At 42.4% G+C, this 19,522-nt stretch overlaps 1 protein-coding gene across 1 annotated transcript in view; it reads right to left on the bottom strand.

The window, feature by feature from the left end:
• Positions 1-1,915: 1,915 nt before the first annotated feature.
• The window catches only part of zfhx4 (zinc finger homeobox 4), an 82,946-nt gene continuing 65,339 nt past the window's right edge, over positions 1,916-19,522 (bottom strand). Inside the window, exons 8-12 of the mRNA XM_028569156.1 lie at positions 14,196-14,329; positions 12,943-13,143; positions 12,388-12,508; positions 6,779-12,181; positions 1,916-6,260 (exon numbers count right to left, since the gene is read on the bottom strand). Coding sequence (XP_028424957.1) covers positions 4,693-6,260; positions 6,779-12,181; positions 12,388-12,508; positions 12,943-13,143; positions 14,196-14,329 — 7,427 coding nt within the window. The 3' untranslated portion in view covers positions 1,916-4,692. The remainder of the gene's footprint in view (positions 6,261-6,778; positions 12,182-12,387; positions 12,509-12,942; positions 13,144-14,195; positions 14,330-19,522) is intronic.

The raw sequence follows: 19,522 nt of genomic DNA, 5'->3' as shown, positions 1-19,522 counted from the left end.
AACGCGGAGTAAAGAGGTCCTTCTTCTAGGCGCTGAGAAGGCCAGAAAAATGAAAGGCCTTCAGCCATTGTTCTCCACAAAGGTCAAACGCAATTCAATCCCATAATATGGCGTTTCGGGGGGGGCCCTACCTCGGCAACCGCCTTCGCTTTAAGGGTGAGCAACAGGAAAGGGCCATTCAGCAGAACAGTTGCACCCTGTGAGCCGAGCACATTCGTCAAGGACGAGGGGTGAAGTCAGAAGGGGGGAGAAAAAAGCTTTTTTTTAAGGCTTTTACATGTCGCGGCTGTTTCACTGCACACTGAAGTGTGTTAAGCGAAACAATAAAGGCCACAGCCGATTCTGCCGAAGTGAAAAGATCCTCATCTTCCCCTTCATTTTTGCTGCCCTTGTGAAATTTCATTAGGTGGATTTAACGACTTGTGAATGTCGGCTTTCTCCGTGACCCTGACACTGCTGGCGGACACGTCTCGCTGGCAGGGTGTGATGTATTGTGTTGAGGTTTTCCTGAGGTGCAATTTTTAATGTGACAGCATCTGTTGACCTCAGATCTAAAAAGTCACCCTCCTGTCTCACACTGACATGCATTTCGCTTCTTAATAGAATTTTAAGAGCAGTATATAGTCGGCAGCACAAAACACAATTTCTATCCATCTATCTATCTATCTATCTGGAAATCTAGGTTAGAATATGATGTACTTTTGTCCTCACATACAGGATCACCAATCATAGGTAATAACTTTAATCTTTGCTCTCTGTTGTGGCTGTACATCTGTTTGTCATGATTTATTATTGTGGACATTTCCCTTTTAATGGCAGGGGTCTAGAGCTGCACCTGATCAAATCCAGATTAGCAGACACTTCCAAACATAATCTCCTGCATCTGTTGAGAGTCAGATTACCACAAATAGCATAATGACGGGAAATACCCATTATATGATTTAGAATTTTAGTCTGTCAGTGAGTGGAATGACAATTATAAGAGGGATGTTGAGGGATGTTGACACAGTACATATTTTGTTAACAGTATGACATAGGCATACTTGAAAGTTTTGGACAAAGACGTGCATTAATTTAAAGTGTAATACCGAAACTTCATTAAAAAAAACATTGCACTAATACAAGTGTTATTTACACTGTACTAGTAAAACACCTTTATAAAACGGGTAGCAATTCAAGCAATCTGATTGGTTCATAGCTGCGATATAATAACCATATAATATACAGCACCTATTATTTGAATTTTGCACAGTGCAATTCATGAAAAAAAGACGTGACACTAACAAACTCATAGCTAGTGCCACAGAGGGAGGCCGTTTATCTGCACACACACTGCCATGACACAGAGCTGGTTTAAAATCTGCAATTCAGTATCCCTTCAAGTGTTGTTAAATTTAGACAATTTTTACCGCTTAACCTTGCCATCAGGCAGCCCTTTCCGTCAGGGAACTGAAGCCATTGTCTATGCTCTCTTCAAAGCTACCAGACTCTATTGACAAAAACAGCAATTTTACCTGAGCTGCTGTTCTACCGCTGCCTTGATCGATTAGTTTGTTAACGTTATTGTGTGCCTTTCTTTAGTGTTAAGCAAAAGAAATAGCCTGTGCTAGCTGCCGCCTCGGTATGTGCAGCCAGCCAGCCCAGGAGGGCCTATTTTATTGTGAACATGATTGATTAATAAAAATCTATTTAAATTGGAATGTGATAATAACTTTCATATTGTCATACCCTCCACTTTGCGTCATGCTGAACAACACCCCCAAATTTGATTAAGTATATTCTAAATTATTGTCAAATTGCCAATCAATCAGATGCGTGAGAAGTGAAAACTTGATGAAACGTCATGATAAGATAATAAGCTGAATGGAACATGGAAGAGTGAAAATGAAATAAAGAATTGTTGATGAGACCAAACTGGTTTGCAGATACAGTTTTTAATGTATCACAACAATGAGCAACAAACATACTTGATGAACTATTTCCAGAAGTTGTTCAAATACCATCTACAATAAACGTCATTTCAACTATGACAACAGGTCTGTGACAAAATAAAAAAAAGGTTTCAAAACCATGTTATTACCGTGATACGGTACAGTTGAGACCTCAAACAGTACAGTAACAAAAACTAATGCGACTACTCTCTATATATAAAACATCAATAACATTTTTGGTTTAGTTTATTTAAAGTTTTAGCCATAGGGGCTTCTTCTTATTAAAACCTCAGGGTGCATTTCCTATGTAACCCAGATGTTGAAGAGTACATATTGTGTAGGATATGATTGCGCCATGAAAATCCCTTTGACATCCAGAAGAACAATTCCAAATTCAACCTTTTGAAGGCTGTCCCCATAAACATGACACAATCCATCCATTTTTTTTTAAAAAGTTCTTTTTTTTTTCTTTTTGGCTGCTGTGCAGTTGCAATATCTATGTACAGTTATATTGTTGGACCATCCTTTTTGTTGGTTTGTTAGCTTTTACCAGTCCTTGGTGTGGAAAGCGTCCTGTCTGATGCTAACATCTTAGCACATGATGCTAGCTGACAGTTCAGTCTTATAATGCTGAGCCACAAAGTGGGGAAAGGCAAAAAGCCAGAGTTGTGAAAGCCTTTGGAATCAGGACAGTCGCTCATGTTTGTACAATGGCAGAATTGCACCTTGGGAGGCCAGGATGTCTCTTATGAAACACAATCGAAAAGTGTCTTCAGGATTAAAGTAAATGTAAAAATACTAAAAGTCCAAATAATGACAATTTAAAAGCTCACGCAGAAAATTAAAAACTGACATTTTGCTTTAAAACTTTGAAAAGAAAACACCTTTACAATAATAAAACAGAAGAGGAAATGTTACTTGATTCCATTGTTTGAAACAATAACTAAGCATGATTTGATTTAACCTGTCAAACAGTTGCATTACATGCTACTTGCTCATCTCAGAATAGGAAATACCAAAAGCAATACATTTTTGCATTTCTTCATATTAATAAATTTGTACCATGCACAGCCAACTACGAATATGTACAACAGCGTAGCTTTCTTTGTTCACAAGCCTTTTTCTTTCATACAAATAGCCTTCTGTTACTTTGGAATGAATCACATTGGTTTCAATTACCAAACTAGAAAGTGATTCGTTAAAAAATTTAACACCCTTTGACAGCTTTCACATTCTTAGTTCCACAGCAAAATAACAAAATTATATATATATATAAAAAAAAAAGAAAATAGCAAAGCAAAGCAATTCATGGATCAGTATTTTGTCTGGTAGAAAGTTGAGAGAATTTATGGCAAGCAAAATAACATTACACAGTAGCAGCAAAACTTTGTAAGGTAATACTTTGCAATGTTGAAATCACTAAATGTGGAAAAAAATTAAAATGTTGACTTTAACTGTAGATCATCAGAAGTGCCCAGAGAATTAATGGGAGGACGTCAACCTATGCACTAAATGGCTGCGTATAGGTGTAACACTGTTTTAAGTACATGAAAATGTTTTTAATATACAACAAAAATGCTGTTGTCCCCCTTTTAAAGCAGCATGTTTGCAAACGTATAGCAAATGATCATACCTTTTTTTAACATGTGACCAACTTGTACCTTAACAGTTTCAAGTATACAGTACTGCTTTCATGGATGCACCAATTGTTAAATAGGTCTCTAGATTGTTAGGCATCAATCCTGTAACAAATATGGACCAATATGCTGCTTCAATAGACAAATAATAATTAAAACACAAACATACATACAAACAGAAAAATTCTATTAAATTAACAAATGGCCTACTCAAAAAATAAAACGACAAATAAAAACAAAATAAGTGCACTATAGTCCAGACACAAGCAGGTACCGTAACAGTACAGCAATTCACAAATGAAAAATGTTATATTCACATAATCCGAGAGTCTATCAAAACTAGAGTTATTACCTCTTCAGAAAAGGGTGTGAGCAGAGGTAAAGTGAGAAGGTAAGAGTTGGCACAGATTAGTATATACTACAAGAAAAAAGGGGGTGGGAAATAGATACAGCTTGTTGTAATACAAACTGGCAAACACAGGGGCATCATACACATTTACTTCACCATTCTAAATTCCCTCAGTGGCAAAACCATACTGTCTTTGTAGGGCAAAACTAAAAGGATATGCACATCGTCCACTGTAACAGTAATATTGTCTCTTGGTACTCTATACACATCAAGGAAATGCGTCCGATAAAGCTTGACATGTTTTGGTTATAAGCCAAGTGTACCCAGGCTTGTTGCTGCTTTAACAAATGAGAAATGTTATGTTCTGACCTGAGAATTTAAAGCTACTGAATTACACCTATCTAAACTAAGAGAGATTCTCTTTGAGGGTTCTGGATCGTCATCCCATACAGTACATGCTAGCATTTGGAAAACAATCCAGCTGAGGTGCAATTTGCTATCGTGAGAGTTTTTGGCTTGAAACAAGCCCCCCCAAGGGAGCCTGTGGGATTTTTTCCTACTCCATGTTTTTGTATACAATATAAGCTCAGTCAAGCATCTGCAACAGTTCTGTCCATAACAAAAATCAATCAATATCTTGCCAGCATATCAATATGGGAAAAACAATCCTGAGTCAATCATTTGGTACTGTAATTTTTTGGGTTAAGAGAAACTTTGGAACTGCAGTTTAAAAAGTCTTATTTTTTTCTTTAAGCAAGGGATCCTTTTGTCACTCCTACACACTGAACATATCCATTCTGATACTACTGAAGCTCGCGTCTAGGCCAGAGGCTGACTTAGCCTTGACTTCCAACGCGTTATCTAAGTCATCCAGCTTCTGGCTTAGCTCATTGTCAGACTCATCTGAACAACTCTCGGTGGGTAGTGAGGTTGGAACCCCTGAGGTGCTGCAGGAAGTTGAGGTAACCGTTGAAGGTGAGGAGAGGGGGGGGGGAGAGGCAGACGGGGAGGAGGAAGCAGCTTTCCGGGCTGTGGTGGCCTGGAACAGGACATTTGGCCAGGACTTCATGGACAAGTGAGAGAGATGAGGAAAGGTGTTATTAGAAGAAGCTGCAGACTGCGAGGTAGATGTGGTGTTAGGAGTAGGGGAGCAGACAGAGTGAGGTAATAATCTAGTATGCTCTTTGGCATTTCTCATTGCTTGTTTGATTGTTTTCTCTTTGTGCAAGCTCGACTGAAGGTGTTGGCCAAGTGCTTCATTCCCGTTAACAACCACGTTGCAGGCAACACAAGTGTAGTTGCTCACTGCCTTTCGAAGCACTGTCTCTTGCAGGTCAGTAAAAGGATGTCCTAAGTAACAGAAGGACTTTTGATGACACACCACAGAATCTTCATCAGCAAAAATCATCTGGCACTTCCTGCATATAAATTCATGCTTGACGGACGGAACGATAAAAGCGTCTGGAAAATCCATGGTACTTTTGGTATTTGTTTTCGGTTCTTCTTTTGTGCTTTTTTTTGAAGAGCCTTTGTTTGTGTTCTCCTTAGCATCTATAGCTTCTTTTGGTTTGAAGGAATTAGTGGTGGTGCTCTGTATGCTCTGGGGTGTTTTCACATGGTTTGGTTTCTGTTGCTGCTTCTGTTGTTGTTTCTGCTGTTGCTCAAGTTGTTTCTGCTGCTGTTGTTGTTGCTTCTGCAGTGAATCCTGGAGGGACTGCTGGTACTGCTGGTACTGCTGCAGGAGGGCGGTTGGGGAGAGACCAGCGGCCATGGCAGCTTGTGGAACTGCTGCTGGGCCATATGGAAACAGGTTCTCCATTCCACACAGTGGTGGGAAGTAGCCCCCTGTTTGAACCCCTCTAGGAAGCTGGGGGGAGAAGCAGTTGGGAAATCCAGGTAGAAAGTAGGGCAGGAACTGCCCTCCCAAGAAAGAGTTGGGATCACTTGCGGCAAGAGCATTCTGAAGTGCCTGAAGCTGTGTGGCGTCTAGTTGAGTCTCACTTCCTGGTTTCCCTGGAGCTGGACATGGTTTCTCCCTTTTCTTGGCCATGCTGGGGGTCTCAGGGCGTGAGCCGCTCTCATTCTCTCTGTCCTTCACCTTCATCTGAGATGGCTTGTTGCCTGGTTTCTTGCTGCTGTCTCTCTCTGAGTCTTTACCTTGCTGCTCTGTATGATTTACTGCTGCCAAAGGTGTAGAGGGAACAGGAGGAGGAAGAGTAGGTGGAGGAGGAGGAGGAGGAGTCTGCAGAAGAGTCTTGGTTGGGGTAGTGCTGAGAGACATGGCAGGAGAGGGGGTGGCTGGTGTAGGGAACCCAAGCATGCCAGCACCGGGAGACGCTAAAGCTGAAATACAGTGGTATATAAATATGGAAATATTCAATATTTAAATATTCAACCCCAAATCACTATGGAAATTTGTTTGTATGACAAGATAAAGATGCTTAATTTGTCACTGGCTGAGTCTTTATCTCTATTGTTAAGATTTTGTTATGGATCAAAACTGTCACATGCGCTTTATGATAATTTCAATCTGCCAATATATTATAATATAAATATACCAAACCTACAATAAGGGGAAAAACAAACAACACAAACAAAAGCCATGATATAGATACATTTGTTGTAAAAAAATCTCTGAATTATCAATTAGCAGTTCAACTCTGATGATGACATTATACATGCACTAACTTCCACCATTTTTAATTTTAAAATAGTTTTAAAAAATAAGACTTTTCAACAAACACCACTGTGATAAGGAATAAACAGTAGTATAGTAGAATAAAATAGTGCATGATACAGCTCAGTTCATAAAGCTTCTAGTCTATTTAACTTTTTTTTCATTGTTTGTCATACTAACTCACCAGGTGTGTTGGGTGGGAAAACAGGAAGTGATGATGGCCCATTGACCCCAGGAAGTAGCACTGGCGGAAGGCCAGATAACCCTGGGTAGCCTGAGGGTAGGCTGAGGCCATGAAGTGCATTATTGTTGTCCACTGCAGTCTGTTGCTGCTGGCCAGGCAGGCTGAGTCCATCACCAGCTTTCTTTATGCGGTCCATCTCTTGCTGTGCCATCAGTTGACGGACAGTGGTTGGTGCTAGGTAGTCCTTTTCTCTATCTACCTGATTTCCCAGGGTTTCTTGCACTTTGGCAATGTGCTGTTTGGAGAAGATGTGGTCTCTGACGGACATCCGGGCAGTGTACTTTACACCACACAAAGTACACTCAGGCCTGGGCCCATCTGGTGAGCCTTGACTTATCATGAATGGCTTTCCAATGTTGATCTTGAATTTCTTTTCTTTAGCACGGGCATTCTGGAACCACACCTGGACAACACGCTTGGGGAGTCCAATCTCATTGCCAAGCATCTCACACTCTTGCATTGTAGGAGTGCGGTAGTCACTAAAACAGGCTTTGAGGACTTTAAGTTGCAGGTTACTCATCTGGGTCCTGAATCGTTTGTGGCCTGACCTATCCCCGGCATTGCTACCTTTCCCGGACTTGTTGAAGGGGTTACCTGCCCCAAAGGGACTAGGAGAACTGGGATCAGCTAGGCTTGATGATTCACTCCTGTCATTGAAGTCATCCATTTCATCATCTCTGGAGCTAAAGTAAGAGTCACAGTCCTTTCCAGAGAAGCTGAGGGCAGGGCTCACCATGCTGTATTGGTACCTTTCATTGGCACTATCAGAATTTGATGCCACGCCACTCTTGTTACTCAGCTTTTCCCCTCCATTGGCTGTGAGGCTCTCAATCTCATTGTTATTACCCTCATCTCCAGTTGTAGCATCGCTAATGGCTGTATTGATAGATGATGTTTCATCAAAGTCCATCCTACTGAAATCATAAGATGAGGCTTCGGCTGAATTAATATTAGGCCCTTCAGTTTCATCACAGTTTTCAGCTTTTAAGGATGAAGGGCTTAAGAAGTTTTTTACCTGTGCCTCAGATGGTTTGACTGGGGTTGAGGATGCAGCAGGCAGCTCATACTCATTTGGCTCAGTCTTGGTAGGCAGCTGTGGGTAGTCAAAGAAATTATACTTATTTGGGCTTTCACCTGTTTCATTGTCTTGATTCATCATTGGGCTTGGTGGCAAGCTAAAGCCTGCCTGCTTAGCGTCATGCCAGTGTCTAGATCGTATGTGGCTATCTAGAGCAGATTTAGCCTTAAACAGTGCTCTGCAAAAGGGACATTTCTTGTGGGACTGGGAGGGCCCTATAGCCCTAAATTGCCCCTTTCTCTCTCTTGCACGAGTGTTTTGGAACCAAACTTGCACAACTCTCTTTTTCAAGCCAACCTCTCGTGCAATGTGGTCCAACATCTTCCTTGTGGGATTAGAGTCAAGTAGGTATTTGTCGTAGAGAATCTCCAGTTGTTCTGGTGTGATGGTGGTTCTCAAACGTTTATCTCTGTGTTGCTCTTCACTACTGTTTCCACCATCTTTATCGTTAGCACTTTCGTCCTTGTCATCCAGTTTTCTCTTCAATGCTCCAGAGCCTGCAGCAGAGGCCAAACCAGAGCTACCCTGAGAGGGGATTTGGGAGAGGCCTCCAGATAAGAGCTGGCTAGCCATTAAGGGGTTATTTGGGTCAAATATCATATAGGGCATATCCATGGGTCTTTCAAGGAACTGAGAGTGAAGAAATTGGTTTTGGGCAGCCAAGAAATGCATGTGCTGATGCTCCTGCCATAGCTCCACAGTGGGGAATGCAATTTTACATTGGTCACACTGGTACTGAAGCATCTGGTGGGAGAGGCTGTTTGTGAGTGAGGAAAGGGCCAGGGAGAGTGGACTTGAGGGCACTGCAGCTGCCTGTGGCTGGGAATGGGGTCTTGACATTTGTGGCTGGGGAGCTTTCTGAGGAGGTGGCTGAGGTGTGCAAGCCTTCGATGGTCTGGGTTCTGGTAATGACTTGATCACAGGCGAGGGTGCAGTCTCAGTTTGTTTAGGTTCAGTTTCGGGAGCAATGTCAGGCTTGGGGGAAGTTTTCCCTATGCTGGCACGAGGAGAGGCCATCACAGGGGAGCTTGAGCCAGAACTGCTGGCAGTTCCATGGGACTGTTTGGGTGGCTCGAAAGGTACTTGGGTAGTCCTAGCTGGACCTTGCTCAATATTATCTATGTATTCCTCACACATGTCCTCATTACCTTCTTCATCTTCGTCCTTATAACACAGCTTTTTCTGGTGAGTGATAAGGTCAAAAATGCGTGGGAACACAATGTTGCACTTTTTACACTGGTACTGCATGTTGCTGGTTCTGATGTATCGCTCATTGGTCAGCTCTTTTTTCTCATTATCTTTAGAATCTGCCTGGTTTTCGTAGGTCTTGCGAGCTTTCTGGCGGGCATTCTGGAACCACACCACAATGACCCGAGTTGGTAGATTGAGCACAGTGGAAAGTTGCTCAATCTCATCATCCTTTGGATAGGCATTAGTGTCAAAGAAATCTTGAAGTACCCTCAACTGGTAATCAGTGAATCTGGTCCTGGAGGACCTCTTGTTGAAGGCTGACTCAGTTCTGTAGTATTCATGTACACCGAGCTGGGGCTCCATTCGAATATCTTCCAATGTAGTAATGGGAGGAATATTGAAATTATAGGGAGAGTCTTTGCTCCGCTGTCTTTCTTTGAAGAGAGTATTACGGAACCAGTGCTTTATGACTTTTTGGGGCAAGCCAGACTTCTCTGACATCTCCTGAATTTGCTCTTCATTGGGGGAATTGTTGATGTCAAAGTTGGCACGAAGAATCTTAAGCTGGTCATCTGTGATACGGGTGCGTGGTCGCTTAAACTGGGACTGGCGGAGGAAGTTTGGATCAAGACCCAATTGTTGCTGGCAGAGCTGTGTAAGGTCTGTGGAAAGAGAGTCCATACTGGGCATCTGAAGGGCAAGCTGGGGGGGCAGGCCTGGGTGCTGGACGGACTGCATCATTAGAGGTGGAAAGAGGGGCAAATCCAAGGGAACAGGGAGCTGCACTTGGGGAGGTGCAGTAGGGGCAGTAGGTGGTGGAGGAGGGGGTGGTTGCTGGGGTGGTGTTGCCTGGTGAGACGGTTGGTGTGGGGTCTGATGGGGGGCAGACACTGGTGAAAGTACTGGGGTTTGGGGCTTGGTCATTGAAGTAGAGGAGGGCTGAGGAGCTGTCACTGGGGCTGGAGTAGGAGGTGGCGGAGGGGGAGGCGGTGGCGGCGGTGGTGGTGGAGTCTCAGGTGAAGCAGGGTTTATTGGATAGAGTTTGTCATAGGCCTCTCTGTACTGCTGGGCAAACTTTTCCAGCTCCACATATGGGAAAAAGTGACTGTGCACATGTTCCTGATGGCTTTTGAGAATAAGAATATTGGAGAAGAGTTTTCCGCACATCCCACACTCAAGCTTATCATTGTTCATTTCCATTTGTTCAACTCCGTCTTTGTTTTTCTTTTGGTTTTTTTGTCTGTTTTCATTGTACTGGATGACCAGTTCAAATCCAAAGTTCTCTAGTAGTGCTTTGGCTGCATTGCCCCTTGCTCCTGACACAATACGTGGAGGAGGAATCAATGACTCTGGGAACTTTGATTTTCTAGGGTCTTTGTTGTCTTTTCCTCCATCACTTATTGCATCACCTGCATTTTCCATCTTGGCTCTGTTTTCTTGTTTTTCTAATTGGTCCTCTGCCTCTCTTGACATCTGAATTTCTGAAACTGACACGCTGTTAGATTCCATTTTAGATTTGTGGTTCTGCAGTTGCTGGTTTTTCTGTTGCTGAATTTGCATCTGTGCCTGAGATGCTTGCTGCTGCTGCTGCTGCTGTTGCTGCTGAGCCTGTTGCTGGGCCTGAGCCTGCTGCAGCTGGTGTTGCTGTTGCATCTGCTGCTTCAAGTCCTCAAGGAATGATCCAGTAAGGCCAGGCATTCCAAAAGCTGCTGCTGAGTGCAGCGCTAGCTCTGGGCTAAGGTTGAACTCTGCTCCTGGGATGTAGAAGGGGAAGAGGAACTGTGGCTGCTGAAATTGCAGCAGTGCTTCTGGGGTCATTGGAAAATGGGGGAAGAAAGCTGGATTAAGGAACTGAGGCTGGAAGAAGGCAGCCTGTTGCTGGAGTTCATGTTGAAGCTGCAGTTGCAGTTGGGCTGAGGACTGCGCTGACTGGTGGCTGCTTGTCTGTGCTGAAACATGGTCAGTAGTTGTTGTTTGTTTTGTGTTGTTGCTGCTGTTAGCTTCTTTGGGTTCCACAGTGTTTTCTTTGTTAGCAGATGGTGTTCCACTTCTAGCAGTGTCTGAGTTGCTGTTGTTCCCTTGTGTGCTTGGGGCTGGGCTTTTTGCAGGCACCGGACCACTAGTGCCAGTGACACTGCTACTGCTGCTCATTTCTGTTTTGGCTGTTCTGGCTTTGGTCTGGTGGAGCACTGACCTCATATGAATTTCAAGTGTTGAGCTTTGGCTGTAGGCAACATTGCAAATATTGCATTTAAATGGTTTGTTGTCAATGCTGTTGCTTGTCTCTTGTGGAACTGGGCTTGACGCCTCTTGGAGAACCTTCTTCAACTTATGCAGGTGGGAAACTGAATTATAGTGAACTAGTAGGATGTTCTTCTGGGTGAAGGACTCCTTACATACTGTGCACTTGTAAGGTCGAGAAGGGTCCAAAAATTTCTCCATTGTAAAGTTGGGCCCTTTTCTAAATGGTAGGGTCCGTTTTGGTTCTGCTCCCATGTCATCTAGCAGAGAGCTACTGTCACTTCCTGTAGGACTGGGCTTCTCTTCCTGGTCCATTTCATCATCTTTGTCCAAGTCATGTTCAAAAGCCTGAGCTTCCTCCAAGGCCCTGGCCTCACTCTCAGTGATATCTCCATTCAGAGGCAGATTTCCAATGAGTTGCTGCACCTCAGCTTCACTAAGTTCAGGGTGTCCATTTTCCAAATGCTTCCTGAGGGCCAGGAATGTCCTGAAGCTGCGTTGGCAAAGGCTGCACATAGTGGCTGCTCTGATGGCATGGTACTGGGAATGTATCTGAAGCTTCTGCATTGTCTTGAAGGCCAGGCTGCAATGGTTGCAACGATATTTGTAGACATGACGATCAGATACTGAGAGCTGCTGTTGTTGCTGCTGGAGCCTTTGTAGCTCACTGAGATGATCCTGTAGGGTATCAGGGGACTTGCTATCATGCCCTAACCCACTGGTTCTCTTCCAGCCTGGGGCCTCTGAGGCCTCCTTTGGGGGCTTAAGATCCTCAACCTGCATGTCCAATTCATTCTTGTCTTGACTGGTCAGCTCATCCTTTGAGATATTTCCTAAAAGTAGAAAATACAATTTGAAGTACAATACACTGCATCATATACGTATCATTATTTTTCTGATAAATGACAAACCACCAAACAAACCTAATAATTATTCATGTATATATTTATTTATTAAAGTTAATACAGTTCAACTTCATTATCACTTGAACAACCAATTAATGACATAAATGAAACAATTCATTCCAAATTCTGCTTACCTTGAGACTTCCCTGACCCATCAGTAAGAGAGGTAGAGGAATCCATTAAAGACAGACCTTTGTCTTGTCCAATTTGGGGATGCATTATATTATTTGGTGTTGCTGTGTCAGGTCCGACAACCTATCAAGAGCAAAGAAATGTTTTGATTATCATATACATTTGTAAATAATGATATGATTTGGTAGATTATATCTCAAATTAAAATATTTCAACTTGCTTCTTCTTATAGATTATATCTCAAATTAAAATATTTCAACTTGCTTCTTCTTATTTTAAAGTATTTGCAACTTGCTTCTTCTTATTTTAAAGTATTTGCTCCACAGAGGACAACAACAATTAATGTTATGGCAGTATCTAAAGGCAGTACAATAAATGCATGCAACATATTTTATGGAAATCTTGCAGTAAAGTAATTTTTAGTGACTTTTGAATACTCTTTTCCAGTTTAGAAGAAATTGCAAATTTGCAAAAACACATTTTTGCTGACACACACACACACACACACACACACACACACACACAGACACATCTTCATAATCATTACTTCTACATACAGTCATAATCAGCTTTTCCACGCAGTCAGGAGCCACACTGTGAAGGTGGGTGAGATGCAGCTGTAGGTGAATCTTGTTGCTCAGGACATCCTGGCACAGTGGGCAGCGAATCACTGGCTGCATGGAATGCTGGGACATCACATGGAGCTGCATACGGTTGGCATCTTTACTGCTGTAGTTGCAATATGGACACTGCTGAACCTAAAAAAAACAAGATGGTGTAATAAGTACTGTATCTGATTGTGAGTAGAGAAAAAAAATACCCTGTGCAATGTAAAACTTAATCCAAGAGCAGGAACTAGTTTTTGCACAAGATGTACTCCTTAGTGGGTATTATTCTTGCACAACGGAGCCATTAGTATAACTGGCTGTCCACTGCCTCGCTAAAGAAGCAGGACATCAAAATCAACTTACATTTTTTACATGCTTAGGGTTAGGTTAGGTTAGCTTTCCTGTTCTTCCCTTTTTTCACTTCCCATTCACCTCATCCCACCACATTCACCTCTCCCCACCAACCCCCATGCCCACCTTAACACAGAAAATGTAGATCAACCATGTTTCATGTAATTCACTTAAGTCTCTCAACTCATGCAATTTTATTAGCAGAAAACATGATTGGCCAGAATTTCTAATCAGTATTACAGATGACAAAGGTGTATACTCTCCCAAGCTACGCCTTGCCCTCATTACAGGGAGTACTCTTAACATAGCTGCCTCCCCACCACCTGTCTTAATAGAATCCATTTCTGAAATGACTAAGTCCTCCCTCCTTGCAGGGCCCAGAACCAGACAAGCTAATACTTCATAATCTAATTTAAAAACACATATAATTTAAAGAGATGCAAAAAGGGGGAAAGAAGCAGGGAGGGAGGCCTAAGGCTAGTGCAGGTATTTCACTTAAGAACACAAAGACTGGCCTACTGTGCTTGATGCTAAAAAGCTCTGTCAGGTAGGGAATGGTGGGCTGCGTTTAACCCTTTGATAGAAAGCTGGTGCCAGCAATTGCCAAATGCTTAGCTTAGCATTTCTGCTTCTTACAGTTCATAAGTATCTTCCCATTAGCTCATCCCACAGTGACAGCGAAGGTTAAATTTCATTACTGCATATGAAGGAGAACCTGCCTCATTAACTATTAGCTTTCTGTACCTAACAATTTATTTGGAATATTAATTGTCAGATATCCACTCTAAATTGATGCAAACAAAGCTCAATAACCTTCAGATGTATTTTCTTTGGAAAAGTGGAACATTTACCTGCTCATTGGCAGAGGTCTTCCCCTCAGCAGACTTTGGCCTTTTGGGAGGACTTTCAATTTGTCGATCTTGCAAGTGGGAATGTTTAACCATAGCATTCGGTCCAGTAACCTCTTTGGATGTGGCATTCACTCCTGGCAGAAGGGGAGAGAGTCAGAAGGTAAAAAATAAAAAATGACAACAATTTAAAAATCCCATAAAGCTGCAAAATGATTGATGGCTAAACAGTAGATTTATTTTTTAAATAGAGCTTTTTGAAATGAGTTACTGGAGAAGAATGACATATTTAACATAAGAGTTGAAAGAGAGTAACAGGGCCATGTCACATTGATATATGGTATCCCATAGATCACACATACATACTGTATGAGAAATGGGAATATTAATCTTAAACATATCAAGTACATTAAACTAACACAATTGAGTGAATAAATTGAAATGTCTGACATTTTGTGGCTGTGTTGGATCACAAAATGGTCAAATGACTATTAATATACATATAATAGAGTGAATAAGATAAATAAGTCTACCAAATTAATCATTGGGACATAGGTGATGATTTAAAAAAAAAGATTTTACACCAAGTCAACATAAGCATGGATACAAACATGGACTATATTATTCACATTCATATACACTGACGTGCTTCTGCCCTGAGGACATGTGAAATGGAGAAAACTCAGGCAGGCTCATTATCACAGCACGACATACATTAAATGTTATGGTAATATTATACACTTCATTAGTTCGTATACATTTCCCCAGCTGGCTCAACAACATCTCTGTCTGTACAAGATGCTAAATTTTCGGGGCTTGGTCACGGCTGGTGGTACAGCAGCAGTGCTACTTGTGTGTGTACATTTGTGTGTGTGCGTGTAAGCGTGTGTGACGTTAACAGCAGGGCTCAATGTGGAGAGATCAGCCTCTGGTTGTATTTAGTAAATGCTGCAGCCACTGATAAATCTTTCATTAGCCTCATCCTGAGATACAAGCCATGCAGGCCCGTCTATACTCTGCCACTGCAATTTACCCACTCGACACAACACAAAGACACAGCAACTCTCCCTCCCTACTTCCCTCCCCCCCTCCCCCTTGCTCTCTTCCTCCCTCTCTCCCTAAGCCATCACCACCCCACCCCCTCCTCTCTTTTGCCTCCCTTCCCTCATCTGGTCACTCAAGGCAATATGTGAGCCTCACTCTTGCGAATCAACGCTTCACGCTAGATGCACAAATGGAAAAAAAGGAAAATCAAAGCACTGATACATGGAGAGGGGGTTGAAAAAAAACATTTTGTATTTCATATTATTCTGTGGCTCATGTTTGTATTGGGCGTATATCAATTCCTCCAGCCCGTTCATGCATTTTAATTCTGTTGCATTAAGTAGGTGTTCCACTTATTTTATTTGTAATCCCCTATATCTGGAGCCTGAAATATTGGCCTGTCAAGGAAAGTGACAAGAAAAAGAGAGGGAGGGATGGGGGAAGAAAGAAGGAGAGAGTCGAGAAAAAAAAAAAACACAAGGGCACAATGTGAATTTCCAAGAACATCCGAGAATTGCTCTGCAGCTCAGAATAGCGAGGTAATCTTGTCTTCCACTGCTTGTGATGGCCCCTGCAGGGCTTGTGTGTGTGTGTGTGTCTATGTGCATGTATGTGTGTGTATTATGTGCTTCATGACTGGCCTCTGACACTTCATTGGTCAGATCGGTCCAGCCTTGAAACACCAGTCACATCACCTGACCTTTCCAAAGCCTCCGCCCCCTCCTCCCATATTTATTATGACCATTTCTAATTTCAACTTTCAATTTTTGCCTCCGTCTTCCAGTCAATTTGCAACTAAATTACATCCCTGCAAAAGGAGATGAGGCGATTGTCAGACAAGAGGCTGCAAACACATTTACAATGCGGTGGGGGAAAGAGCCCACAGATCACCATTGATTACTGTCATATTGAATGTAAATGTATGTTTGTGTAGTGTGTGTGTCTGTGTGTGCATGTGCAACATGAAAATCTGTCCTTCTGGTTTAGATTCGTCTTCGACCTTGTGCTTTCATCATCACTTATGACACTCACTCGGAGAAAAACAGTTGGTTAACCTTGAATGTTAAGAGAACAGTTCTCCCTATGGCCACTTAGGAGCTTTAAATGGCAAGCCATGCAAATGTGAACAATAAAGTTGTTTTGAGGCATAGAATTACATTTAAAATTGTCATTCAAGGATATAATCACCTGTAACACATATGAATACAATGGCTACCACAATCCAAACATTATGCATTCATGAGAGAAAATCAAACATATCCCTCTGCCTATAGGTTAACCAACTTCATATTTTTACCCTCAATAGTGCTAAAATAATAATGGGAAAGAGCAGGATTGAGAACAAGACAGGAGCAGGAGACTCTCCTCTCATTTTCCTTTGTTTCTGAGTCTGCGCCCGACACTTAATGACTGTGTCTCTTTTCCTCCTTCTCCCTGTTCTTTCCCCTCCCTTCCCACCTTCCCTCCATCCCTTCATCTTTAGGTGGGCTCCACCAGCTGCAGCTCAGTGAAGCGGAGGGGCAGAATAAACCTGACACCGTCCCCCCAACCTCCACCACCAATGACAAATGTCTGCATGCAGCAGGACCTTGCTTGATTAGATAAATCAAAAGGTGATTTATGACACTCAACCCCTTTTGCATTGCAGGGGGAGAGAGCGCCACACTCACCACCCATCTTTATTTGCAACTGTCAATGGTGTTTAGGGAGCTGCGTATACACACACTTATATACGCACAAGTGGGCGCTCAAATGGAGAGAAGTACAGCGCAACGGAGGGAAAGGCAGAGAAATGTAGAGAAACAGAGGAATGAACAAGAAAAAATTATAGAGAGGGACAGAGAAGCCAGTAGCTCTAAATACTTCAGGATATTTTTGTCCCAAATTGTTCCTCAAAAGGCAGGAGCACCGGCAATACCATCATAGCTAATGCTTTTCCTGTGGATCTATTTTAGAATCTGCCCTTACGTGTTGGAAAGGGTGAGACATTTTGTGCAAACTGAACCAAGCAAATGAGATTTTCACAAAAACAAGCATATCACTGAATCCTTATATCTCTCCAACTATGACTTTATATGAAATCAACTACATCTTGCAGCGGACTTTCAAAACAATCAAACAGTACCTATTCCAATCTTTTTCTGTTTTTCCTTTTTTTTTTTTTCTGTCAATTAAAAAGGAGCAGGCTGGGTGGCGGCAGCTTGGATTTAGTATTCAATTTAGCTGTCCTGAGCCCTGGCAGACTGGCTAAGGTTACGGAGTAGTAAATCTAGCAGGGAGAGCTGGCCAAAACAGGCCAGGGAGGGCTGGCCAGCATGATTTACTGGCCTACTGCTCTGAGGTTACGCATTAGGCTGACCCCCGGTCACCTTATAACATTACAGCAACACACTCTGAACCCCAAACTCCCACTGAAGCACTCAGCAGGCCCAGATCTAGCCGGAGGGAGGTAGAGAGAGAGAAAGAGAGAAAGTCTGAGTGAGATTTAGAGAGGAAGAGACATAGTCAGATGGAGAGGGGGAGAGAGAGGAAGAGAATGGCTGTTAAACAGCAGCTGTCTTATAGTTTGTGTTTTTTAATGATTAGCCCTCCTTTCTCTTCCATCTCCAGCCTGTGTTCTAATGAGAGATAAATATGAGCATGGCCTTGTCACATTTGACAAATCGTCTGAGACGTTCAACAAGCTGTCATTACACAGAAAACACACATACAGTACATGCACAAAAGGATTGCTGCAGGCTTGTAATTAAACATGCTAATATCTTTAATATATTTTAATCTCATTTTAGAGAGAGACAGCTTCCATTTCAAGTTAGGCAAATTTGCAAGATGGATGCATGCATGCATGCAAAAAAAAAAACTATTCTGAAAATGAACAAGCTTATATGGAATATTTAACATCAGATCTTGTTTTCATGCAATTCCACTTTGTCTCCCCCTTATCTGCGCTATTCAAAATTGTACACAAAATTTACTGTAGGAACAATGAGTAATTTCTTGCTAATTTGAAGCAGGTAGAGATCTGTAATTTCCTTAGGCTGCCTAACAGGCTCATTTACATGCGGGTGCCTTTGTTTAGTTGGTTATTTATAAGAAGTGGGCCCCTGAGCCATGGTGGTGACATGCACCATCTACACACACAGCACAAAGCTATCTGGAAGTAATCCACATCGGGGACATTTGCATGGAAAATGTAACATGGATTATAATTAATCTAAAGTGACATGGGATTATAAAAGACAATGTAAATGAAGCAAGGGAAAAAGCTCTCTCTGCCCCCCCTCCTCCCCATATATCTGTCTCTCTTTTCCCCTCTCTATCTACTTGCCCTTCTTTGTTTAAAGGATCTTGGTCTTGGAGATGAAGTGCGCAAACACACTGCTCACTTGGTCACACTGTAATCCCTTCCCTGGAGATCTCCATATAGACACACAGAGACAGAGACAGAGACAGAGACACACACACACACACACACACACACACACACACACACACACACACACACACACACACACACACACACACACACACACACACACACACACACACACACACACACACACACACACACACACACACACACACACACACATCTGAACATTTCAAGCTTGCCTAAGATTTGAGGCTGAGGATGGAGATGCTAAATCTTACTACTTTAAGCTAGAAAAAGAGAAAAACAAGGCCTTGTCTCTGATGATAACTCTAGCATAACAACATGCCACGAGGCTCCCTTTTGCATTTTCTGGCAATTGACTTTCTGAAACCTCATTCAATCCAAATGCAAAATAAAAAACCAAAAACCCACTGACAATATTATATTTGGCTTCCCAGCCAAACTTGCAGCTGACCCAAAGGCAATTCTTAGAACTCATAATTCACCAAAAATAAAAAGGCATACAGTTCCGCTTTATTAAATAGATTACTGACATCTGATAAACTATACTTGAGGACACACATACGTAAGCACGCTTTAAAGTAGGAAGGACCTGGGCACTTTTTTTGCATGTGTGCTGTGGTGTTAAATGACGCTGGCGGTAATATGTGGCGGTAAATGCATGGATGGTGGTTCCCTGCCAGTCCGTCAGACAGGCCTGTCAGAGAGATAGAGCTGAAAGATAGATGACTAGCTAAACTAATAGGCCCCAGCCTCACTCAGCTCTCCTTCTGCCTCATTGAGCCTCACATTATGGAGCTAGGTATGGCATGCTAGGAAGAGGAGGAGGGGAGGGAGTTTGAGATGGATAGAGGGTGGGAGTTGGAAGGTGTGTGCGTGTGAGTGAGTGGGA

This window comes from Perca flavescens, chromosome 22 (assembly GCF_004354835.1).
Source record: "Perca flavescens isolate YP-PL-M2 chromosome 22, PFLA_1.0, whole genome shotgun sequence".
Lineage (NCBI taxonomy): Eukaryota > Metazoa > Chordata > Actinopteri > Perciformes > Percidae > Perca > Perca flavescens.
Note: the sequence above shows the minus strand (reverse complement) of the source record. Positions and strands in the feature narration are given on the sequence as shown.